The sequence below is a fragment of the Anomaloglossus baeobatrachus genome, chromosome 5 (assembly GCF_048569485.1).
Source record: "Anomaloglossus baeobatrachus isolate aAnoBae1 chromosome 5, aAnoBae1.hap1, whole genome shotgun sequence".
NCBI classification, from domain to species: domain Eukaryota; kingdom Metazoa; phylum Chordata; class Amphibia; order Anura; family Aromobatidae; genus Anomaloglossus; species Anomaloglossus baeobatrachus.
In genome coordinates, this window is record NC_134357.1 from 346,444,148 (window position 1) to 346,470,025 (window position 25,878).

Here is a 25,878-nt window from a genome sequence, read left to right on the forward strand (position 1 = left end):
TCTTCTGGCGCTGTATCCAACACTTCCCAGTGGCCCTGGTGCCGGGTGACACGCTGGGTAATAAGGGGTTAATACCAGCTTTGTTTTTACCAGCTGGTATAAAGCCCAAGATTCTTAATGTCAGGCCAAGTTTGACCATTAAGAATCTCCAATAAAGGGTTAAATAAAAAGACACCACACAGAAAAAAAATACTTTATTAGAAATAAATACACAGACACACTTAGGGACTCCATCTTTATTACTCCCTCTCACCCATCCATGATCCTGGTCTTCTGGAGAGCTATAGGCTGGTTTCAGACGTCCGTCTGCTGCCTCCCGCTCCTGACCGCCACTCATTATACTCACTGAATATTCACTGCACTGAAGAGCTGGAAGCAAGAGCAGCACTGAGGACTTCAGTGCCGGGGACCTCATCGCTGGGGACAGGTGAGTATCCAGCAGTGTGTGTGTGTGTGTGTGTGTGTGTGTGTGTGTGTGTGTGTGTGTGAAGACATATGTGTGTGTGTGTTCAGTGTATACGTGCTTGTGCGCTATGTGTGTATATATGCTTGATGTATCCATGAGTGTCTGCTATGTGTGTATACATATGTGTGCATATGTGCTCGTGTGTGTGTGTGTGTAGTGAGGACCTGGAAGCCGGAGCATCATGGGTCCAGCATCGGGGACTCATCATAGTTCCCAATGAACTCTGATGAACCCGTGAAGTCACCCTTCTGACACTCATTGGGAACTGCAATGACCTCCTGGACCTCACTGCGCACACATAGCTTTCTGTATACTCACCTGTCCCCGCGGTGCTCTCCCGGCGATGTCCCTGCCATGCTCCTGCTTTCAGATCCCCGGGCAGTGAATATTCAGTGAGTATAATGAGTGGTGATCAGGAGCGGGAGGCAGCAGAGCTGAAGACAGCATCGCTGGATACAGGTGAATATAGAACATTTTTATTTCACAGACCCGTGTTTTCTCCGGTACGTGTCACACGTATGACCATAACCATGCACATGGCTTCTACCTGATAAAACATGGATGTCTGAAATTGGCCAGACAGAGAGATTTCAGTACTGACCATGCCAGGCTGCTTTCTGGACATGCTAAACATTCGTGAAAAAATGCTCAGTACAGACAACAGGATCCTGTCTATCAGGATCCGGCGACTTCCGGTACAACAGGATCCGGCGCCCATTGAACTACATTGCAGGTACCGCTGCAATGCATCAGATCTAGTGAGATGCAGTATTTTGACCGAGGTCAAAAACGGAACAAGTAGCGTTTTTGAAACTCGGTAAGGCTAGATTCACATTTCCGTTGTTTTTGATCAGTCACAAGCGTTGCTTGAAGCTTGTGACTGATGCGTTGTACAACGGATGACAAGAATAAGAATTCATTGTCGGACTCCATTGTAAAACGTGAGAGAGCGATCAGCTGATCACCCGGCGGCCGGCTGCTGTGAGCGATCTGCTGTTCACCCGGCAGCCGGATGCTGTGAGCGATCAGCTGTTCACCCGGCGGCCGGATGCTGTGAGCGATCAGCTGTTCACCCGGCCGCCGGCTTTTGAGAGCGAACAGATGATCTCCCGGCGGCTGGCTAATGAGAGCGATCAGCTGGTCGCTCTCCTTAGCCGGCCGCCAGGTGATCAGCTGATCGCTCACAGCATCCGGCCGCCGGGTGGACATTTGATCGCTCACAGCATCCGGCCGCCGGGTGAACAGCGAATCGCTCACAGCAGCCGGCCGCCGGGTGATCAGCCGATCGCTCACAGCAGCCGGCCGCCGGGTGATCAGCTGATCGCTCACAGCAGCCGCCTGCCGGGTGAACAGCTGATCGCTCACAGCAGCCGGCCGCCGGGTGATCAGCTGATCGTTCGGCAGCCGAGAGAGAGCATGCGCAGCGGAATCAAAAGGATTCCGCTGCTCAAAAAACGCTACATGCTGCGTTCCTGCCGTCCGACGGTCAGTCGTTCGACGACTGATCAGTCGGGCGGAGGATGCAACGCAGCATCATCAGTCACAATCCACCGCTCATACAAGTCTATGGGAACAACGGAATCCACCAAACGGATTGTGACTGATACAAATTTACGGAAATGTGAACCTAGCTTAGGCTGCTTTCACACCTCCGGTTTCTGCTATGCGGCACAATACGGCACTTTGCAGGAAAATCGCAACCGGTTTTTTATGCTGCCGGTTGCGTTTTTTCTGCATAGACTTTAATTAGTGCTGCATTGTGCCGCAAGGCCTTGCGTTCCATCCGGTTTTTGCCACATGCGGCAGATTTAGCCGATGCGGCGGCCGGATGGAACGTTGCCTGGCACGTTTTTTCGTGCGGCAAAAAAAAACACAGCGCGCCGCATTCGGCCGATGCGGTGCATTTTTCAATGCATGCCTATGGCGGCCGGATGCGGCGCAATGCGGCAAAAACCGCATCAGGCCGCTGCATGCGGTTTTTGCCACTGCGCATGCTCAGTAGCATGCCGCAAGCGGCAAAAACCGGACGGGCCGCATGGGAAAAACTTATGCAAAGGATGCGGTGTTTTCACCGCATCCGTTGCATAGGATTCACAGCCGGATTGAGCCGCACGGCTCAATCCGGATGTGTGAAAGTAGCTTTAAGGCTACTTTCACACATCAGTTTTTTGGCATCAGGCACAATCCAGCGTGTGCCTGATGCAACGGATCCGGCGCAGAATATGCAAAAACTGATGCGCCTGATCCTTTTTTTTTATGCATCCGGCATACCTGATCCGTCAAAAAACGGATACGACGCGTCAGTTTTTGCATCCGTTTCGTCCATTTTTTTTGCTGGATCTGTTTTTTTGCAATACATTGGAGCATGCTCAGTTTAAAAAAAGGGATCCGGCGGCCGCATCCATTTTTTGCCGCATTACGCCGGATTTGGCGTCCATAGGCTTCAATTGTAAATCACGCCGTATCGCGCCGGCGCGATGCAGTTTTTGGTCAGAGACAAAAAACGTTACAAGACACGTTCCACCCGGCCACCGCATTAGCCAATTACGACGGATCTGGCAAAAGCTGGATGCAACGCAAGGCCATCAGGCACAATCCGGCGCTAATACAAATCAATGGGGATAAAACGGATCCGGCACCGGATCCGTTTTTTTCCGGATTGTGCCTGATGGAAAAAACTGATGTGTGAAAGTAGCCTAAAGGCCGCTTTACATGCGTTGTGGTCACGGAATTTGTGACGCACATCCGGTTGCGTTAGCGATGTGGTTGCGTGTGACACCTATGAGCGATTTTGAATCGTTGCAAAAACGTTCAAAATTGCTAATCGGTGACATGCCCCCATCTTCCCAATTATTGGTGCTGCTGCAGGTACGATGTTGTTCGTCGTTCCTGCGAAGAAAGGAGGCGGTTCGTCGGTCACAGCGACGTCGCAGAGCAGGTATGTGCATGTGACGCTTCTGTAGCGATAATGTTCGCTACGGCAGCGATCACCACATATCGGCCATACGACGGGGGCGGGTGCAATCGCGCTAGACATCACCAGCAAATGCTAGCGATGTTGCAGCGTGTAAAGCGGCGTTTAGGCTACTTTCACACATCAGTTTTGTGCCATTGCCATGAACTGATGCGACGGATCTGGCAAAAAAACGGAACCGTCGCATCAGTTTTTTCAATGCGTTCCTTCCGTTTTTTGACGGATCCTTTGTGATACTGAGCATGCTCAGTTCAAAAAAACTGTTGGATTCTATCATATGCCGGATGACGACGGATCTGGCGCCCATAGGCTTCCATTATACATGCTGGACGGCGCCGGATCCAGCGTGGTCCGGTTTTTTTGCAGGAGACAAAAAAGTTCCATGCTGCATACTTTCCGGCAGGCGGACACCACATGCAACGCAAGGCCATCCGCCACAATCCAGCGCTAATGGGGAATAAAACGCTTCCGGGGCCGGATCCATTTTATCTGCAATTCATCGGATTGTGCCTGACGGTGAAAACTGGATGTGTGAAAGCAGCCTGAAAAAACGCAACACAACGCATCTAGTATGACGCATGCAAACGCAAAGGCTACTTTCACACATCCGGATTTTTGCTCTGCGGCACAATACGGCGTTCTGCAGAAAAACCGCAACCGGCTTTTGTAACGCCAGTTGCGTTTTTTTTGCATAGACTTACATTAGTGCCGTATTGTGCCGCAGGGGCTTGCGTTCGGTCCGGTTTTTGCCGCATGCGGCAGATTACCGCGATTCCATTCAAAATGCATTGAAACGAGAAAGCATTTGTCAAGGATCCGGTCAGATGCGTTTTTTTGCAGTCAGGCAAAAAACAAAACAAAAAAACGCTGATGTGAAAGCAGCCTATCCTGCTCTGCCACTGATGTAAATACATACATGCAAAAGAAAAGTGCACTAGTTGCCCATAGCAACCAATCAGATTGCAGCTTTCATTACTGTAACGTACGGTACCTCTGAAGAATAAAAGGTCAAAGCTGATTGGTTGCCATGGGCAAGATCACTTTAGCCAACTCTCCAGCTCTGCCCTATAAGAAGCCCTGGTGCAGGGTAGAGGGCTCCACACACAGCGCCCTGCAGCGGGAGGGGTCGGCCAGCCTGTCCAGTTGTGCACAGCGCACGCCTCCCTGCAGCTCCACGCCGAGACGTCAGAGAACCGGGGAAAGGCGAGTGTCACCGGCCCTCCCCGTGCCCTCCATGAGTACCGGCCACAAGGGCAGCTGGAGGACTCCACCGAGCAGGTCTCCGGGGATAATGGCGCCGTGTGTCCCTGTAATGTCCCCCCTCACAGACCGGCATCTGGGGGTCGTCACTGCACAGCCTGATAGCGGGGGGCTGAGTGCTGCTGTGGGACTGTGTCCCATGGGGAGCGAGTACGTGACTGTGCCGAGGCTGGGGCCCGGAGCCACAGGGGCTGATTTTTCTGTTGGTGGGGCCCGGAGCCACAGGGGCTGATTTTTCTGTGGGGGCTTTTTTTGTTTTTTTTGTTTTTTTTTTTACATGCTTCATTGTGTGGTAGTCACCTTGGCCCCCATGGTTCTTTAGCTCATTACACTAATATCAAACCTATACTCTAGCGGTTAACAGTTATGAATTTTGTAAAAAAAAAAAAAATTGTCCCCATTTTTGAGTTTTGTAACTTGGATTTATTATTATTTTTTTTTTTTTCTTTGAGGACTTGTTTTCTACTGCAGTGAGTTGAGATTGTTTTATACCATTTTGGGGTACAGGTGACACTTTGTATGTATGGGGTTTTTTTTTTGTTTGCCATATGGGTCCCCCTACTGGGTGCTAATATTAATACTCCGTATGAAGGGGCACAACTCTCAAGAATAATTGAGGAGCAACCCAGAGATACCTGTGGTAACGACCATAAAGATTAGCACTAAATATGAAAGCACATATCTTTTTGATGGCTATAAATAAATAAAAAAATAAAGGAATTTGACTACTTGGGGTTTGTAAATAAAAGCAAAAAATATGGCCACTCTTCTTGATCTGGTGGAGGGCCTTCTTTAAACTAGGCCAATCTTGGTAAGGCTGTGCTCACAGTGGTATATTGCCACAAAACTGGATTCGTCATAAAGGAGTTTCAGCTCCATTCATTTACAATGGAATCGCGGTGACATGCGGTTGTGTATGCTGCACGTTGCTGCAATTCCATTGTAAAGGAATGGAACTGAAACTCATTTATGACGGATCCAGTTTTGCGGCAAAATACCGCTGTGAGCGTGGCCTTATGGATTCTATTAAACGCAAAAAGCACAGGTCCCAACTCCAAGACTAAGTGGTTTTTTGTTTGTTTGTTTTTTTTTTTCCACTGAATTGAGTCTATCGGTCCCCTTATCATGAAGAGCTTCTGACAAGTGTCACATTTGTGCCCCATACCAGAAATCTGAATCTATTGGCCTGGAGAGATTTCTGGTGACGGGAGTGCCAAATCTTACCATGAATTAGTTTGGCAGAGCTGGAAGACACTGGTGTTAAGACTCCAAATGTTGCAAAATTTTGGCACCTACAAGTTGCACCAAAATGTTGCCACTTTTCCAAGTTTGTCACTTTTTGGGCACAAACTGCTGAATAGGGCCATATACTGATCTGTTTCAGGCATGGATTTCTCTTATCTTTAATTAGTTCAGGCTGTTTCCTATAAAGCAGAAGCATAGCTTGATCATATGCTCCATGTGGTGATTTGTGGCCACAGATTCTTGGGACCTTCATCAGCTCCATGCGTTGGTTTGCGATGTGGCCATGGAGTCTTTGGACCCTCATGCGCTCCATGCGTTGGTTTCTTCTGTGGCCATGGAGTCTTTGGACCCTCATGCGCTCCATGCGTTGGTTTCTTCTGTGGCCATGGAGTCTTTGGACCCTCATGCGCTCCATGCGTTGGTTTCTTCTGTGGCCATGGAGTCTTTGGACCCTCATGCGCTCCATGCGTTGGTTTCTTCTGTGGCCATGGAGTCTTTGGACCCTCATGCGCTCCATGCGTTGGTTTCTTCTGTGGCCATGGAGTCTTTGGACCCTCATGCGCTCCATGCGTTGGTTTCTTCTGTGGCCATGGAGTCTTTGGACCCTCATGCGCTCCATGCGTTGGTTTCTTCTGTGGCCATGGAGTCTTTGGACCCTCATGCGCTCCATGCGTTGGTTTCTTCTGTGGCCATGGAGTCTTTGGACCCTCATGCGCTCCATGCGTTTTCTTTTGTGGCCACAGGGTCTTTGGACATGCATGAGCTTCAGGATCCAGGTACAGGGAATACTCAACTCCTTATACCTACACTGCCTTCCATTAAACCTTTATGGGTTCAAAGAACAGTGAATGGAGATGTGGCCAACAGGAAAGACTGGGCTCAAACGTGCAACCACCAGATTGGGATGTTAAATAGGTCAGTGAGGGCCCAGCCATTGTACTATTTTAGTCCTAGCTGGTGGTGAAGTCTCTACAGATGACTGCCTAATCGGATAGGTTAGATAAAAACTATAGGGACACAGATCACACCAAACCATGCCTTTATATAAAGATATAATATGTAGGTAATGTGCTCCCCTCAGGGAGTTGTGAAGGCTCAGTAATGATTGCTACTGCCCCATGGCTGGAGATGACATCCTCCTGGAGGATTTTGAGAAGGACACTTCATGCTGCTGGACTGCGCTAACAGAAGTGAAGATCCTTGATCCAAAAGGCGGGTTTTTTTTTTTTTCTTTTCACAGCAAACTGATTTCTCAAGTGTAAAAGCCACACTTGTGAAAGATGCCACTCCAGCGTGGAAACTCGTTGTGGAATAAAAACAGCTTCTTTATATTATTGGATGGAGGATCTTCACTTTCTGTTAATGCAGCCTAATTTCAGGGAGAAATTGCACTTTCACATCTGTTTCTGCTGGAAATGCAGAATATTAAATCCCCTGCACCGATCCTCCTTATATTCTGTGATTTCATCTCCCCGCCTCACTTGGTACTATGATAGGTGGTGGATAATTCACACAGATGTATGGATGTACCCTTATAGAAACTAAGTGCTTGTTCCATTTTTAAGCACTGTTACCATTCAGGTGGTTAACCTCTATGGAGAATAAGTGTATGGCACACAGGCAATGCAGGGACAGGTTTGCAGACCTCAAGGTTGCATATACCCATGCTGCTTATGAATGATGGATATATCTACCGAGCATGGCAGGACAGCCCCTGAAATCCCACTTGTCACAGGCAATGCCCCAGTACTCGCCCTGCTTCCAGCCTCCTATCACCACTCGCCGTCTGTTACTGATTTACAGAAAGGAATTTCATGTAATATAGAAAGTTTGACAATGGTCATGTGACTTTGAGAATATCCTATTAATAATTAATGCTTCATTAACCCTAGTATGACCACTTCTTTTATTTTAGAAGCTAGACTCTGTATGGTGCCCGGCGGGATATATTTCTGCAGACACTGATTCGTAGACTCCTCAGCATGCCTGGTAAGTATCATGCTTTTAGCTGGAGGTTATTGTGCTGGGAGTCTGGGGGAGTGAGGATGTTTGATCAGACTGGTTGTACACGTGTAGCTTTTGGGCCCTAGTCACGTGTCATTAGTTAGATGTGGGTGTGAGCTGCCATATTTTACTGGCCTAGGAACCATATATACGGAAAACAAACTGTTCCATCAGAGCAAATAAATCCTACCAACATCTGATTTCCTGGACTGTTTTATCTTCTACGTTTGCAGAGTATGGCATACGCTAAGACCACCCAAGGAATCCCCTGACCTTGTACCACACAAGTGTATTAATTACTTTCTCCATTTAGAAGACGGCACCTAAAACTACCATGAAATGGTCTCCTTGGGGATTGGCTTGAACAGAGACAAGTGGGCTTGTTAACATAGCAAAAACCTGATGACAGATTTTTTTTTTTTTTTATTTGAGCTGCATGATGTAGGGACAAATAGCCTGATTCCAGGCATGTGTTGATAAAATCACTTTTTCAGCTGTAAATGTAGCAGTGCTATAAATGCTGAGCTGTGTACGTATACTGTACATATAACCTGGCTAACACCCTGACTTGCAACTTCATGTGCACAATGTACATGATCAGCAAGCTGCCAATCAGTGGTGGGGGCATGGTTACACATATTGGCTGGACTGGCTAACATGACACCCAGTCCTGCAGTGATAATCTCCTGCTGATAAAACACTGATTTTATATTGAAAGCACAGCAAGCAGCGCAGCAAGTGACACATCTCTGGAATTTAAGCCTCTTCTCCTACATTATGCTGCTTTCAGATCAAATGGCAAAAACCTGCTGACACATTCCTTTTGAACACTGGAGTCTTCGGGCTTATTTCACTATTAAGACTAAAGGCCACCAGTATGGTGTCTTAAAGTAGTATGTGTAACCCACAGGGTATTTGTTTTTATTTTCCAGTTACAGACCAAGCATTTGTGACCCTTTGCACAAATGACATATACTGTCAAGGTGCCTTGGTTTTGGGGAAATCATTAAGGAATCATGAAACATCCCGCAAGCTGGTGGTAATGATTACATCTCAAGTCTCCGGACGTATGAGGTAAGACAAGGCACGCATGAAGGTGTTTGGGTTTTTTTTTTTTTTTGTTTTTTTAATACAATGTGTATAAATACTTTCAATTTGAATGAATTGCAGACTTAAACACCCCCCCCCCCCCTTAAGTTCCCAAGTTGCTCCTTTGAGTGGGTTGCTAGTAGTTTCTTTCATTGCTACATCTCAGAAATTTTGGTATAGCTCTAGCCTTGCCCTAATCAGACTTATCTTTTAAAGGAGCTCTGGGCAGGATACATGCTCTGCCATGGCCAATGCAGGACATGGGGGACCAGAATAGAAAAGGTCCTGGTGGCCCTGCACTAGGCATAATACCATATAGCTGTGCCCCAGCCTTTAATACTAAACAGCACTGCTCAGTTTCCGTATACTTCTGTTTTTAAGGGCAATTCTCAGTAAAGTTTTTGATGACGTTTTGGAGGTGGACACTCTCGACAGCGCAGATTTGGTGCGATTGTCCTTACTGAAACGTCCAGAACTTGGAATAACCTTCACCAAAATTCAGTGTTGGACCCTCACCCAGTATACAAAGTGTGTGTACATGGATGCAGACACAATCGTAAGTGCACTATTTACTGGAATTCTAGGTAGTTTTGTCTATGAAGTTTGGCCGTAGATGTCACACTTCATCTTTTACCAAAAAAAAAAAAAAACACATTTTTGTCGTTGGGCACCCGCAGGGCAGCACGCATCGGTGTGCTTGACACCTTACCCAACGACCTCATTCGCGACTCACGTAGGCGTGAGTCTTCGTTGTTTTCCACACCCTCTGTTCCGATTAGTGATCGCTACTGTGTTCAGATTGGCCGCTTCCATCTGTTCTGGCTTGTAGATTGCAGTACATTTCAGAGGGCTGAATTCACTTGTCCCAGACCGCGTGTAGCAGCAGATCGTAATACAGTCCATTCTGCATAGGACTGTAGGATGGAAGCGCTATTATGTTGCCTTCTCTAAAGGAAAGACCGCCCAGTCACAACAGTTACGACCACCAATCAGAGCATAGGGGGGCGCAGAAAAGGCAATGTAGATGCACGCCTAGGTTGCTAATCGAGATTTGAATTGTGCTATGTGACAGGGTCCCAGCGACTGCCGTATCGTTGCTGCGTCGTTGGGAAGATCTGCCTGATTGACAGCTCACTAGCCACCCTGTAGCAACGTACCAGTGATCCTGACCAGGTCGTATCGTGGTTGGAATCGCTGGTACGTCGTTTAGTGAGACTACCCATGTCCAGATGACATTATGGTGAATTTTTGTGTTACAGGCTCTTCGTAAGATCGATGAATTATTTGATCGGGAAGAATTTTCAGCAGCTCCAGACTCCGGTTGGCCTGACTGTTTTAATAGTGGGGTGTTTGTCTTTAGACCTTCACTTGAAACTTTTGGACGTCTCCTACAGTATGCAGAAGACAATGGCAGCTTTGATGGTATTATCTTTTATAGTTAATCCAATGCTAGTCAAGGAATTACGGCACTTTACATGACTTGCATGTAATGTAGAGATATATCCTAGTCTGACTATGGTATCACTGGATGATAACCAGCTTAGCTTCTATGTCACACACTTCTGCATTGACCAATGATGTTTGGTATACCTGTATGTAAAGTGTTGTAACATGTCCTATGTTTGTTTTTCTTGCAGGTGGTGACCAGGGCCTGCTTAACAGTTTCTTTAGCAACTGGGCAACAGCAGACATCAGCAAACATTTGCCTTTTATCTATAACTTGAGCATAAGTTCTATATACACTTATATACCTGCATTTAAACAGTAAGTACCAATGATCCAGCAGAATGTAACAGTGTTCATTTCGGCAAGTATAGGAGAGCGGAGTATATTCTTGTTAGATCTTCAGGCAGACCTGTTAAATTACCTAAGAAATTCAGCTGCTACATCTGCACAGTACTGAATTTAGGGGTGCCTAGAGATATCAAATGTTCCATGACCTTTATAAACGTGTGAACTGATCCTGTTCTCCAGGTCAATTCTCCTTTCTATAAAAGTAAAGCTTCGGTGTAATCTGTAATAAAATTGGTGCCAAATGTTCAGTTGTGTGTTTAAAAACCAAAAAAGCAGAATCTGTTTTGAACTGCTATTGGTTCTCAAGATCTTGACATGAGTGACTGAGAAGGCCATGACTTTGGACAGGATCATGAAAACCTGGCTGCTTTATTTATGGAAAAAAAATGGCTTCTCCTTTCTACATGTGGTGTATTTTAGTATGCAGGGCCGCCACTAGGAATTTCAGGGCCCCATACTGGCAAAATTTTCAGGCCCCCTTGAGACTCTGCCCAGGCTCCAGCCCCACCTCCAACCCTCAAACCTTCCACAGTCCCACTGTCCACACTGGAAAAACACCAATCTGCACTCCACTCCCTCCCACAGTCTGAGTAGTCATCATGTGACCAAGCATTCATATGCAATTTTCATACTTGGAGTCATGTGATGCCAAGCTGCATTTCCTAATTCTTTCAATTTTTCAATGAAAAGAGCAGTAAGAAGAAAAGCTAATTGCCACATGACCATAAGGCTGGACTCACACGAGCGTATGGCATCCGATGCGAGAGCATCGGATGCGATATGCTAATGTCCCCCGGCTCAGGCTCTGCTGCGAGCGTGAGTCGGGTGTCATGCGACTGTAACCCGATCTTGCGATCGGGTCACAGCTGTGAAGCTGAGTGCAGGCGCTGCGGAGGAGAGGGAGGGGTTAATCCTCCCATCTCCTCCACTGTCAGCCTGTGCGTAGATCGCACTGCACTGGGATAACATCCGAGTGCAGTCCGATGTATCTCTCGCATCCATTCACTTGAATGGGTGCGAGGGATACGGCTCTCGCAGACAATCGCAGCATGCTGCCGCTTTTCTCGCATCCAGAATCTGGATGCGAGAAAAGCTGACCAACAGCTCAACCTCATTGGCTAACATTGGTCAGAGTGCAATGCGAGAATTTCTCGCATTGCACTCGTCCGATTTTCACGCTCGTGTGAGCGTACCCTTAGTGTGAATATCACATGAGTGCAGTGGCCATGTGATCACAGCTGGAATCAGCAAGCAGAGACTAATCCTGACAGTGAGTATATTAAATGCTGTTAGGATTGAGCATGCTACAGGGCTTAATTTTATAATGGCTTGTGCAGGTTTGAGATGAGGTAACTGTAGGCTTCTGCATTCTCACAGCACTTGCACTGAACACTTTTAGGTTTCTCCCTTCCTAGTGGCAAGAGTGGACTGTCATGAGCAAAAGTATGCAATTTGTATACTTCTGGTCACATTCTGACTAGACTTGTCTGGCCTCACGCAATTTACTTTGTGATCAAGGCCACGCATGTCTAGCCAGCACGTGACCACGTATATGTAAATTTGCATACTTGTGGTTTTGTGAACTCCCACTCTTGCCATCGGCACCAGATATTACTGCCAGGGTGCACTGTGCACACTGAACTTGAATGTCTGTAGTCACATAGAGTAAGTGCAGACACATCACAAATGTGGGACAACCCCTTTAATCCTCCTAACATTGAAAAAAAAACATAGTAACCATTAAATTTGCAGATGGCACAATACTTAAAACAGCCCTGGATAATGTAATCTTACAAGTGCTGAACTGTTACATATGTGCAGGATCAGGATTTATAACAGCACAGGAATACATCAATAGAGCCACCAGTGGTACAGAAATACATCCATATAACTCCTATCAGTACAGGAATACATCACAAAAAAGTGTTCTGTACCCACTCTACATCCATGATGAATTTTCATGCCCACAGCTCGTTTCTGCACACTTCAATCTTCTCCACTGCAGCACATCCCAACACTATGCCTGAAAGTCATAATGTACCTGAATATCTGCCCCACATTGCGCTCATGAATAAATAATTCACCCTAACTGTGTTCCCTGCACAAAACATGACACATAGTCCCTCTTATGATACGTGCCCTCCACACTGCCCTTTTTGCATATTAAGCACTCTTGCACTCCTCCACCCTACCCAGTCTGTGCCTTTTTTTTTTTTTTTTTCTTATCCCATACGGTCATATAACAACTTCCGTAGTAATCACCTCCTTGCTTCCCATACTATGACCGCATCATTCCCCTTCTGTCTGCACCAATCCCCCCTCTCCTCATACTGTCTGCACCCATGCCTCCTCACTGCTCATACTGTCTGCACACATCCCCCACCCCTCACTTCCTATATGGTCTGCACCCATCTCCCCCTCTCTCCCAATGCTGTCTGCACCCATCCCCTTCACTTTCCATACTGTCTGCACCCATCCTCCCCTCACATTTTATACTGTGTTCACACCCATCCCCCCTCACTTTTCATACAGTCTGCACTCATCCCCCCCACCTCCCATACAGTTTCTGCACCAATCCTCCCTCACTTATACTGTAACCGCACTCATCCTACCCTCATGCTCCCAATACTGTCTTTAAATTTACCCCATGGTTCCCCCTACTCCTCCATTCGGTCCCGACACTGTGTGCACTTATAATAAGAATTATACAGACCGCACACAAATGACGAGTGAGGGGAAACAATCATCCCACTTTTCTGTAACTATTTTTCTTAGTGGTGTGAAGCAACCTATTTTGGTACACTCCTTCATGATGGCAATATAGTGTCCTTTTTTTTCACAAGAATATTTGCCATGCTGAAAACTGTTCAGGGATGGTTCGAGGAAACTTTAGGTCAAGGTGAGGACTTGGCCTCCAGATCTCTGCAAATGAGCATCCTTGATGTGCTAGAAGGGAAACTGATCCATGGAGGCTGCAACTCACAACTTGCAGGACTTCAATGATCTGTTGCTATAATCTTGGTGCAGATAGAAAGGCATCAGAGCTGTTTTGGTGGATCTACCCAATACTAAGCCACTTCATTATCATAATGAAGTATTAATTGTATGTAATAAAGAAATGAAGTCTAGTATCTGCACACTTCTCTATTACAGATTTGGGTCAGAGGCGAAGGTTGTTCATTTTATAGGTACCCCAAAGCCTTGGAATTGTAAATATAACCCTCAAACTAAATGGATTGTAGAGGAGGAAGCGCTACAAGGAGATCAGCACCTTTTATTCCTTATCCACTGGTGGGAGATCTACAGTTCTGACATTTTGCCCTTATTAACAGAACAAGAGGAGTTTGTCGCCACAGATAAGGTAACTGAATTGTTTCCCTTTTTTTTCTTTTTTTTTTTTTTTTTTTCGGTTTGTATTTCTTCCCTGCCCCACCACACCCAAGAGTATCTTTAGAACGTGTACTTTTATACACAATGCATTACAAATTTAGACATGCCATCTCAAAGCTGTCAGACTTTTCTAAGTGGTGGTTTGTTTCTCCAGCATCAATGTGGAAGAACGGACCTTCCGATGACAGATGAGAATCTGTCATCTAGCTGCTCCAAGGAAACTCATTCTTGTGATCCTGAGAACCCTGTAAGTATCTTTGTTGCTCAATGACTGGTTTGGATGCACTAGTACTGAATGATACAGAATTCAGATGGTGTACTAAAAGTTTAATGATGTACATAAAATTCTTTGCTTTTTAACACTCCCAAAAAGTGGTGGAGTGATCAAGTATATTGAACTTAAAGGGAACCTATCATGTGGAGGGGGGGGGGTGTAACTTACAGCCTCCTGCTGTTCAAATTCTCCTCTCAAAACTTATTAGGGAATTTCTATGTCTAAATTCCTCTTAAAATATTAAAGGGGGTTATCTGAAATGCCTTGCCATGAACTGCGCCGCTCCTTCTCATGGGCTTTCTGGTATCTGTGTTTTCTGGCCATTATACCATACTTTTGATTTTATAAGATGCATCCAAATTCAAAGGAAAGGTGGTTTGAGGAGGAATGGGGTCATTCTTGTAATCCAGTCTCTTACCAGATGGGGCAGTAGTGGTCGTGGAGGAGTCATAGGAGGCAGGGGCGGTGGGTGTCCCAGAAACTGTAGACTGTGCTGGGGCCGCAGCAGAGGCTCAGGTTGCTGTGCTGGGGCAGCTTCCACCACGGCTATGCGTGGTGAGGGCTTCAAAGAAATGGCGCCCGTAGTCCAGATTGAACTCTAGGCCCAATGGCAAGCAGAGGTCTCATCTACGCAAGCGCAACCTCCGGGCGCCATTTTCCTGATGTCCGCTGCAGGGAGATCAATGAGCCGGAGGTGGCGCCTGCGCAGATAAGCTTGACCTGAGAGCCCCCATCTGTGCGCACACACTGACTCCGGGCAGCATTATTCGAAGTCACTGCGAGACCCCGCACAGACACCACACAGCTGCCCCAGCAGCAGCCACTAGAGACCTGCCTCAGTATTCCCCCTGGCCTCTTATTCCCCCCCCCCCCCCCCCACCCAACTCTCTCCCACCCAGTAAACTATATTTAGATTATAAGACGCACCCTTCACTTTCCTCCCAAATTTTTGGGAGGAAAAGTGTTATCCGAAATATACGATAACTTTAATCCTGTATTTAGACTACATATTTTCGTTTTTCTGAGCTAAAGGGCAGAGATTGGCTGCCGTGTGTATTTCAGACATCATAGTAGAGGGATTCCTGCTCTTATGTAGTACACAGAAAAGTAACAGCATGGAAAAGACCTTGTATTGGAGTACTGAGATGTGTGGCTATGAATTCAGCACTGGAGTAAGCTAAAATGGTTGCTTGAGCTGCTGGTTCAATCTGCTTATTTCTCTGTGCTGAGTGCTCTTTTCTCCTCCAAAGCCCTGTATAGACCATAATAAGGCTGTGCCCACAATCGGGCCTCACTGTCCTGGACGCAGCAAGTCTTGACCTGCGGGGCCACGAGTCTCCTCCCCAGGAGACCGCAGCTGCTTGTACCCACGATCAGGGCTCGGGGCGCTGCAGTCTCTTGCTTGTGTTCTCCCTATGGAGGGCCCTTGCGACAATTGACATGCTGTGGCTCAGAAAGCCACACTGCAGGTCAGTGTTTGCTGCAGGAAAAAAAAACAAGCAGTGGACACAGGATTTCTTTTAATCCCATACACTATGCTTGTACTGTACAAGGCAGCATTTTGGACGCAGTGAAAATATGCTGCATCCAAAAGTCTGCAAACGCTGATTGTGGCCAAGGCACCCTAAGTTGTAACTTGACACCGAACTGTGCCATCAAGACGGATTTTTCAGACAGATTTGAGGGTTTTTTTTTTTTTTTTTTTTTTTTGGTCTGTAATACATTGTAATAACTTTCTTGAACAGGGTTATGTATCTAACTGCTGTCTTTCTAGCAAACCAGTAATAGTTCTCAGCAGCGTGCACTTGATGACAGTCTTCAAGGTCAAGACCTTCTCCCCTCCCAGCTCAGCCCTGAGCCTGTAACTCAAGAATCCTTCCATATGGTATTTCCATTGGCTCGCCATCTGCTTCTACGCTCTTCCTATAGATCATTTTTCATTTCCTTTGCTTTCAGAATTGCCTAGAAATTTGAATAAAATGTCTCAGGATTTAGCTTTTTCTTTTCATGTAATCAGCTGCTTTCATCATTGTAATTTACTGCAAACAGTAATAACACCAGGGAATAAAATATTTCTACATTCATCTTTATTACTCTGCTCCCTAAATGGGCACTCCTATGTAAAGTTATGGTATGCAATAAGGTTCTGACCTGAGACCCCCAGAAATCCTGAACCTGAAAATGGGACTGAGGTCCTTTTTGGTTTTCTGCATGTCAGCTGTCTGTCAACTGTGGTGCGAATTGTAACGCGTCCCCTCAGAAGAGCAGTGTTACAGTTGGCATTGCAACGTTGGTTGGCAGTAGTATTGGTGTGTGGGGGGGAAATGTATAAAGGAATGGTATGGGTCTTGGTAGTCAGACCCCCCCCTGTCAATGAGGAGGTGACTGTATAACCTACCACTGTCATTTCCTCTAATGGCACACTGAAATGTTTGGATTGAAGTTACTGTGAAGACGGGCAGTGATGTATCAGTCCTCTTCTTCACTGTCTGCTTTGTATTGTAGATTGTTTATATGAAGCAGAACTCCCTCAAATGTGTAAATTGAGACCTGTTACTATAATCAGTCGATACACAACATTTCCATATCAGCACTACCTGCTAATGGAATAAATGTTTTATTTTTGGTGTTATTGATTAGTGCTGCATACACTTATACTGGTTTTAAGGGGGTGTATACATGTAGAAATGCTAGTCAAATGACCTCTTCTACTAAAACTTTGTAATGCATTTAATTTTTTAAAAGATAAGTCTAAGATTTGTTTGCCTACTGACTAAAATATATCGGCACTATTTGGTCACCGTGATCAACGCAGCTGGTGATTGTTTATACGTGCATTTAGTTCATAAGTATACACCCCCTCTAAGGAAAAACATTTAATTTAAGTAATCAATTTTTTTTGTATTATAATTTATTAATTTATTTCTAGTGAATTAGTGTATTCTTAATCAGTATTACATCAATTATTGTCAATGATGCAATATTATCCTCACTGGGCCTACAAGTGTTCACACTTTTGGTTTTGGTCATAGCAATTTCTAATCTTGTCAAAATGTACATGAAACTCAGGATGTAGAAAATTAAAGGGATTTATAAGATCTAGAGGGATATTATATAATTGGCCTGTGTTCCCTTGTCCAAATAGATCTAATATTGAATGCAAACTGCACCCCATAGTGGTGTGAATCTTTTTTTTTTTATAAATTTTTTTTTTTTTTTTTTTCCTTCAAATTTTAGAAGTTTAAACACTCAACTAGTGTCTTGAATAACTGCATTGTAAAAGTTAGGCTATGTGCGCACGTTGCGTACAGTTAACTGCAGAAATTTCTGCAGTGATCTGAAGAGCACATGTGCGCTTTAAATCGCTGCAGAAATGTCCGTAGTGAAGCAGATTCCATGCGCTCTGCCTGCAGCTCCTGCCATAGACAGAGCAGGAGCTGCCGGCAAAGCGTAACTGCATGTATTTACGCAACGTGCGCACATAGAGGAGGAGCGCCAGTCTAATGCTATCTTCACTGAAGGGAAAGATAATGCACACAAATCTGTGAATGCCCTTTTGTATTTTTTTTTTTTTTTTTTTTTTATACCAAAAGGCTGAACACATGGACCCATGTTAATATCCCATCACAAGCAAAGTCTGTCAAGGAAGATCAGTGTGAAATGTGGTCTAATTTAATTATTGGTTTTATTATTCAGGCTCACCTTTCAAAGTCTGTTTCGGAATTATCCATCCAAGAAGCTGAAGAAGCACAGCGAACGGAGGAAGAACGCAGGAAATGGGAAGAAGGCCACATTGACTACATGGGCAAATATTCTTTTGACAATATCCAGAAGAAGCTAGATCGTTTTCTACAGTGATGTCTCTTCCATTAGCTCTACAAGGGTGCTGATAATGTGTTTCATTATTTATTGTGCAGTGGCAGAATTATGTTTTGATTTACTTACATGACTGACTTTTTTTTGCCAATTAAATTAGGCTAAAATATTGAGTGAAGTCTCTATTATTTAACTGTGTGGCTATGTGTGCACTGGAGAAGTTACATTTCTCAAGAAAATTTATTGAGAAACTTCTGGGAGTTGAAGATTATCGCACCTGCAGTAAAAAAAACGCTTTTTTTTTTTTTTTTTTCGCAGGTTGGTCCCTGCAGTTTTTTATGCTGTAACTGCAATAAATATAGATAATCGATAGACAGATAATGGATAGAGGGAAAGATGGATAGATGAATAGACAGATAATAGATGAGCAAGACATATATAATGTTCCACCTCCCTATATATTCTAAGCTGGCACCCTTTAGTGACTTTCATGTGGCACTAAAGGGTGCTTTGCCTTTGTATTTAGCCAAAAAAAATAATTTAAAAAAAGACTGAGGTCCCCCATATCTTTTGTAGCCAGCTAGGGTGCTGCAGACTACAGCTGGCAGATTTACCTTGGCTGGTAATCCATAACAGAGGGCACCCCACTGTTTATTTTGCATGTAAATAAATTTAAAATAAAAAAACATGGGGTTCCCCCCCCCCCCCCTCCAAATTATTGGATCACCAGCCAAGGTAAAGCGGACAGCTGTGGTCTGATTCTCAGACTAGGGAGGTCCACTGTTATTGGACACTCCCCAGCCTAAAAATAGCAGTCCACAGCTGTCCCAAAAGTGGTGCATCCATTAGACGTGCCAATCCTGGTGCTTTGCCCCAACTCATCCCATTGCCCTGGTGCGGTGGCAAATGGGGTAATATATGGGGTTGATGCCAGATGTGTAATGTCACCTGGCATCATGCCCTGGGGTTGGTGATGTCATGTTTATCAGATACCCGACATCACCAACCCAGTCAGTAAGAAAAAAAATTGACGACAAACGTTTATTTGAGAAAACCCTCCCCAAAACATTCCCTCTTTCACCAATTTATTGAAAATAATCAAATCCAGATGATCCATACCTTAGTCACTGTCCCAGTCAATGAAGAACAAAATGTTCCCCATTGGCTGGGAGAGTAGTGCAGTGACCTGAGCTAACATCATGAGGTCAGCCCAGGTCACTGCAGGGGATGACTAGCACTGCTGTCAGGAGGTTGGATGAGATCATTACCTACAGTGACTATCTCCTGCCGTCACCACTGTCACTGACTTCTATGCCCACCACGTTCTCACCATCGCGAGAGCTCGTGACAGTCTCGGGCCGCCCACAAGACGGGCATAGAAGGCAGTGACGTTAGGGCAGGAGATCGTCACAGCAGGTAATGACCTCATCTAACCTCCTGACGGCAGCACTCGTCAACCCTGCGGTTGCCAGCACTGCAGGGTGAGAAGCTGCTGATACTGCAGGGCAGGCAGACACTGACACACTGCAGTGCAGGCAGCTGCGGGGCTGCAGCAGGACAGACTGTACGGGCACCTGACGGAGGTCACACGGAAGTGCTTCCGTGCGGCGTCCAGGGAGTGTGATCTGTGTTTGCTCTGCTCCGCTTCCTCTACCTGTCATGACATCACTTTCCTGCAAAAACGCAGGGCAGTGATTAATATTACCGTGGCTATACTGGGGTTATACCGCACATTTGCTACCTGCGGTATTCCGTGATTACATTAGTGAATGGAGTGAAATACCACAGGTACCTGCAGGTTTTGCTGGGAAATATCTGCAGAAAGATTACAAACATTTCTCAAATCTCTGCGCAAAACCGCAGGTAAACGGTGTGCGCACAGGGCCTAAGTAGACTGTTATTCAAGTCTTTGCTCATAGTTCAGTACTAATCCAGCCATGAAGGAGTTGAGTAAGGGAATCCACTTGGAAAAAGCACCCCATAAAATGAACTTTATACACAGCAGCACCAAAACAACACTGTTGGGCACATGCTCTTTTATTTCTCAACTTAAGGCTCTGTTTGCACTAAAGGATTTTCTCTCAAATTTCTTGAGTCTGAAAGATCAGTGCAAACACACCAAAAACTGCATGCATTTTTACTTTTTTTTTTTTTTTTTTTTTTTTTCTCACAGGTTGGTTTTTTAACAATTATTTATGGCAAAAAAAGAGATACCTGCAGAAAAGTGACATGCACTTTCTTTTTCTCATTCTGCAGAAAATGTTTTTGAGGGGGAAAAAAGGCAGTGTGGCTTTTTTTTTTCTTTTTTTTTAAGGCAGAGAGACTCCCTTCATCGCCGCACACACCGCCTCCCTTCAGTTGCTGCGTGGACCTGAGAGTGGCGGTGTTCTACTGCTGCTCCTGTCGGCTTCATGTGGCAGAGCTGAGAGCGTCGCGGGATTTCTCTGGATTAGTCGGACCTGGAGGGGTATTTGTGGATTTTAATAAAATGGTTAGAGGGGATTTTTTGTTAATTCCAAATAAAGTATTTTTTCGGGTGTATGTGTTTACTTACAGGTTAATCATTGGGGGTGTCTCAGACGCCTGCCATGATTAATCCCTTATTACCCCGATTGCTACCACACCAGGCCAATTCAGGATGAGCTGGGTACAGTCCCGGGACTGTCACATCTAATGCATGTGGAAATTCTTGGCGGCTGGGGGGGGGGGGACACACGATTTGGAGCGATTGCGCGTCATAGCACAATCAGCGTGCGAGGGAGGGGGGGGGTTATCTGGCAGTGACATCTTTCCCAAGGCTTGTTTTGGCCTGGAAAGCCCTCCCCCAGCCAGTCTGCACCGTGCCCCTGCTGGGACTTGTAGTTCCACTCCGCCGAGCTGCAAGATCTCCGCCGCACTGCCTGTATGTTTACTGCCCATCCTCCGATCTCTTAGTTCCCCCCCCCCCCCCCCTTCCCCATGGCTTCTGTCCACCACCCCTCCTCGGCTTCTCCTGTCCCTCTCCGACGTCCCCTTGCTTGCTGCTGCCGCTGTCCAGTTCCTCCTGCCGGGTCATCCGATGTCTTAATCCGTCTAAACTCATCTACCATCGCTGGCTCCAAGCTTCAGTCGTCCATCTAACTGCCTGCTGCAGAGTTCCTCTGGTCACTGATCTTCCTAGTCCTGTGAGTATAATTTTTTTGTTTGTCTGTCATCCCCCGTCCGTGCGTCCTGCAGCTGCTATTTGTGCTCAATTTTGGGCAGGACTTTTTTTTCTTTTTGTCATCCCACATCGCTTTTTGCACCCCATTCGGCCGTGCAAGCCGCTGAGCGCTGATCTGTGATGCATAACACAGACTGGCATCCGTGCTCCATTTTGGTCAGGACTTTTTTGTTTTTCCACTGCCGTCTGTTAAGTATGTTTCTTTAGATAAAAGGGCTGTGGAAGAGAAAGCGCAATAGGGTCTTACCCAGGTGATGGGAGGGTGAAAGAAAGTGTTACACTCACCTATAATGGTTGTGCCAGTCACAACCACTATGCACGCATGTAAGAATCCAAGTCTGGCAGCAGTCCCAAATTTGGCTGATAACAGAAAGTGTTACCATGCTTGCTGTCCTGACGAAGGGAGCTGTGACTCCTGAAACGCGTTGACATGTGCATGCCAATAAAAGAAGCATAAAATCTCCATTGAATTCTCTGAGTCCTTGGCGCGGATTTCCAACCCGTTTTCCTCATCCACTTTCTGTTATCAAGTATGTTTCTTTGTTATGTTACCAAATTGAATCTCCTTTCTATTATTTTTCTTTCTAGTTTTTTTTTTTCCTCTCTAATCAAAGAAAATAGATTCACAGCAACACACACTTGGTTTTTTTTTTCTTTCTGTACACACGCCCCATTCCCCCTACACAATGTCCCACAAGGTCACATGTGCTCCACTATTTAGACACATCAGGGGCTCTTCAAATGCCATATGGCATCCGCTAACAATTCCAGACAATTTTGCGTTTGAAAAATCAAATGGCGCGTTTTGCCTTCTGAGTCCTGCTGTGCGCCTAAACAGTGGTTTCCTTCCACATATGGAATATCAGAATACTCAGGAGAAATTTCCCAACACTTTTTGAGGTACATTTTACCCTGTTGCCCTTGTCAAAATGAAAAAAGAGAGACTAAAAGAACATTTTTGTGGTAAAAATGTATTTTTTTTTTTCATTTTCATGGTGCAACATTATAAAATTCACTGAAGCACCTCAAAGTGCTCAGCACACATCTATATAAATTCCTTGGGGGGAGTCTAGTTTCCAAATTGGGGTTCACTTGTGGGAAGTTTCCACTGTTTAGGCACCTTAGGGGCTCTCCAAACTCAACATGGCATCTGCTAATGATTCCAGCTAATTTTTGCTTTCACAAATTTAAATGGCGCTCCTTCCCTTCTGAGCCCAGCCGTGTGCCCAAACAGTTGATTTCCACCACACATGAGATATCTGTGTATTCAGGAGAAATTGCACAATAAATTTTATGGTGCCTTTTTTCCTGATACCCTTGTGGAAAAAAAAGGGTCTAGTTTCCAAAATGGGGTCACTTGTCGGGCAGCTCTATTGTTTAGGCACATCAGGGGGTCTCCAAACCCGACATGGCATCCACTAATGAGTCCAGCTAATTTTGCTTTCAGAAATTTGAATGACGCTCCTTCCGTTCCTAGCCCTGCCATATGCCCAAACAATTGATTTCCACCACATATGAGGTATCTGTGTACACAATAAATTTTATGGTGCATTTTTTCCTGATACCCTTGTGAAAATTCAAAATTTTATGGCTAAAGTAACATTTTTGTGTTTTCAAAAAAAAAATAAAAATTAAAATTTCCAGTTTTTCTTTCTACATTGCTTTAGTTACTGTGAAGTACCCAACGGATTAATAAACCTCTTAGATGTGGTTTTGAACAGTTTGAGGGGTACAGTTTTTAGAATGGTGTCACTTTTGGGTATTTTCTGTCACATAGGCCCTTCAAGTCACTTCAAATGTGATGTGGTCCCTAAAAAAAAATGGTTTTGTAAATTTTGTTGGAAAAATTAGAAATTACTGATAAACTTTGAACCCTTCTAACTTCCTAACAAAATAAAACTTTGTTTCGAAAATTGCGCTGCTGTAAAGTAGACATGTGGGAAATGTTATTTATTAACTATTTTGTGTGAAATTTTATGCCTATAAATCCAAGAGATGTCAAAGTTTGAAAATTGCAAACTTTTTGCCAAATTTCCGAAATTTTCACAGATAAATGCAAAAAATATCGGCCTAAATTTACCACTCTCATGAAGTACAATATGTCACGAAAAAACAATATCAGAATCATCAGGATCCTTTGAAGCGTTTCAAAGTTATAACCTGCCAAAGTGACATTGCTCAGAATTGCAAAAAATGGCCCAGTCATTAAGGTGTTTTAGTGGCCAGGGGTGAAAGTGTTAAAGGAGTGGGTGGACTGCAATATGAGGGCAGGTTATTAAACTTGGGGTATTTCAGTTTGGAAAATCGAAAGGTTATGAGCAATCTTATTACAATGTGCAAATATATGAAGGGACCGTACAATGATCTTTTTACACCTAGGCCGATGATGGGGGCAAGGGATCATCCTCTACATCTAAAAAAAAAAAAAAGGTTAATCATAGTCACAGATGCTGATTCTTTACTGTAAGAGCAGTGAGACTATGGAACTCTCTGCTACATGATGTTGTAATGGTTGAGTCATTACTAACATTCAAGAGAAGCCTGGATGCCTTTCTTGAAAAATATATTACCGGTTATGTGCACTAGATTCTGTGATTGGGAACTAGTCTGATTGCTGTATGTGGAGTTGGGAAGGAATTTTTTCCCTTATGTGGAGCTTACTGTCTGCCCCATGGGGTTTTTCCTTTCTCTGGATCAACATGTTAGGCTATGGATTGAACTTAAAGGTGCGATCAGACCACAGTTGAGGAGGGCCAGCGCTGCAGAGGAGAAGGAGGGATTTATCTCCCTCTCTCCTCTGTCGCCAGCTGATGTGAGAATCACACTGCTCTCACGTTATACCATTGTAACGTGAGAGCAATGTAATGTTTCTCTCACCCCATAGACTTGAATGGGTGCAAGTGAAACAGAGTCGCATTGCACCCGTAGCATGCTGCAACTGTTTTCTCGGTCCGATTAGGGCTGAGAAAATAATCGCTCATGGGAGCTGCCCCATAGAGTAATATTGGTCCGAGTGGAATGCGATTTTTTTTTTTATCGCATTCCATTTGCTCTGTATTACTCGCCGTGTGTGCTGACCCAAAGTCTACCTTCAATCTTAAAAACTATGCAACTATGAAATAGGAATCATCATATACAGTAATCAGATTTTCTTAGGTTATTGAGCTCTTCTGGGCTTACGGTTTACAGTGCTGATTGTTGTGTGCTGACTGTGGTGAGCTATCCATCTTGACTTATAATAGTTTATTTTTCACACCTGATTACAGCACAGTCAGATTGGTAATTGTAGAGAGTAGAGGAGCACTCTGAGCTTCTGCCACATCATAAAGAACTTTATTTGAAGAGGAACATTATTACAGGTAACACCTCATACAACAAAGAAAACAACACAAGCCACTTATCATCATATCTACACATCTACAACGATGGCGCATCCATTGTGTAATAGATGATGCTTCTCCTGTGAAGAGTTACATTTAAAACAATCTAAAAATATACAATTATCAAATTATAATTAATTGCCACATTTAACGATTACACTTCACTTTGACATGAAATTTCAGAAAGTGTTTAATACTTAGATTTTTGTTGTCTAATGATTGAGTCACTGGAATTCAGAATACTGTTGGCTTCCTGTTATGAGTGCAGCGCATTGTGGGAGCAGGATGGTTACACAGCCCAACTACTGTATATTCTTCATGAGTATATACAATCCATTATAGATCTTTGCAGCAGATATTATTATACCTAGACATTTGTATGGCGAGACTATCGATTTTGGTTACTAAAAGTTTCCTCCAAGGTAACAGTCATGTGTAGCATTTACGGTAGAACTAACCTAAAAATATTGATACCGTCGTGCGGATTACATGCCTTTTCGATGCGTATCTGTGGCGAAAACGCATGTGCGGTTTTTTGACTGCAGACTTTCTGCCTCTAATGCAATTCTATGAGAAAAAATTGCATCAGAAACTCAGTGTATCTGCAAGAGAAGATGACCTGCTGTGGATTTGAAACACGCTCTGCAGGTCAGTTTACACTGAGTAACAAAGAAGCACAGAGGGCAGGAGATTTCTATAAATCCCATCTATTTTCCTTGAAATGTAAGACCCTGCGTTTTTGATGCATCAAAAATACACAAGGTCAAAAACTCACCTAAAACTCATCGTGGGCACACAGCCTTAGGCTCTCATGCGCACTGTGCTTCATTTTTACATAGTTACATAGGTTTAAAAAAGACCTAGGCCCATCAAGTTCAACCTTTCTCAACCGATTATACATTTTTATCACTATCTATAACCCACAATGTTATATGTACTGAAGAAATCATCCAGCCCTTTTAAAAAAGTTGTTAGTGTCTGCCA

General features: G+C 44.7%; 1 protein-coding gene across 4 annotated transcripts; it reads left to right on the forward strand.

Moving 5' to 3' along the window:
• Positions 1 to 4,477: 4,477 nt before the first annotated feature.
• Positions 4,478 to 18,485, forward strand: LOC142311438 (glycogenin-1-like). 4 transcript variants are annotated; one of them, XM_075349870.1, is made up of 10 exons: positions 4,478 to 4,718; positions 7,861 to 7,934; positions 8,882 to 9,023; positions 9,420 to 9,594; positions 10,298 to 10,460; positions 10,676 to 10,802; positions 13,986 to 14,193; positions 14,377 to 14,469; positions 16,271 to 16,381; positions 18,193 to 18,485. In XM_075349870.1, exons 2-10 carry the CDS (start codon positions 7,928 to 7,930, stop codon positions 18,352 to 18,354), a joined length of 1,188 nt encoding a protein of 395 aa, XP_075205985.1. In that variant the 5' UTR covers positions 4,478 to 4,718; positions 7,861 to 7,927; the 3' UTR covers positions 18,355 to 18,485. The 4 variants fall into 4 exon arrangements, with proteins under 4 accessions (XP_075205985.1, XP_075205986.1, XP_075205988.1 ...); XM_075349871.1 differs by having other exon boundaries at positions 4,478 to 4,643; XM_075349872.1 differs by lacking the exon at positions 4,478 to 4,718 and adding an exon at positions 4,757 to 5,340.
• The last annotated feature ends 7,393 nt before the right edge of the window (positions 18,486 to 25,878 follow it).

What these genes read in the sequence shown, in the direction of transcription:
- LOC142311438 (XM_075349870.1), top strand. An exon ending in CAAGTCTCCGGACGTATGAG is followed by an intron (nt 9,024 to 9,419) that starts GTAAGACAAGGC and finishes TCTGTTTTTAAG; the next exon opens with GGCAATTCTCAGTAAAGTTT. An exon ending in ACATGGATGCAGACACAATC is followed by an intron (nt 9,595 to 10,297) that starts GTAAGTGCACTA and finishes TTTGTGTTACAG; the next exon opens with GCTCTTCGTAAGATCGATGA.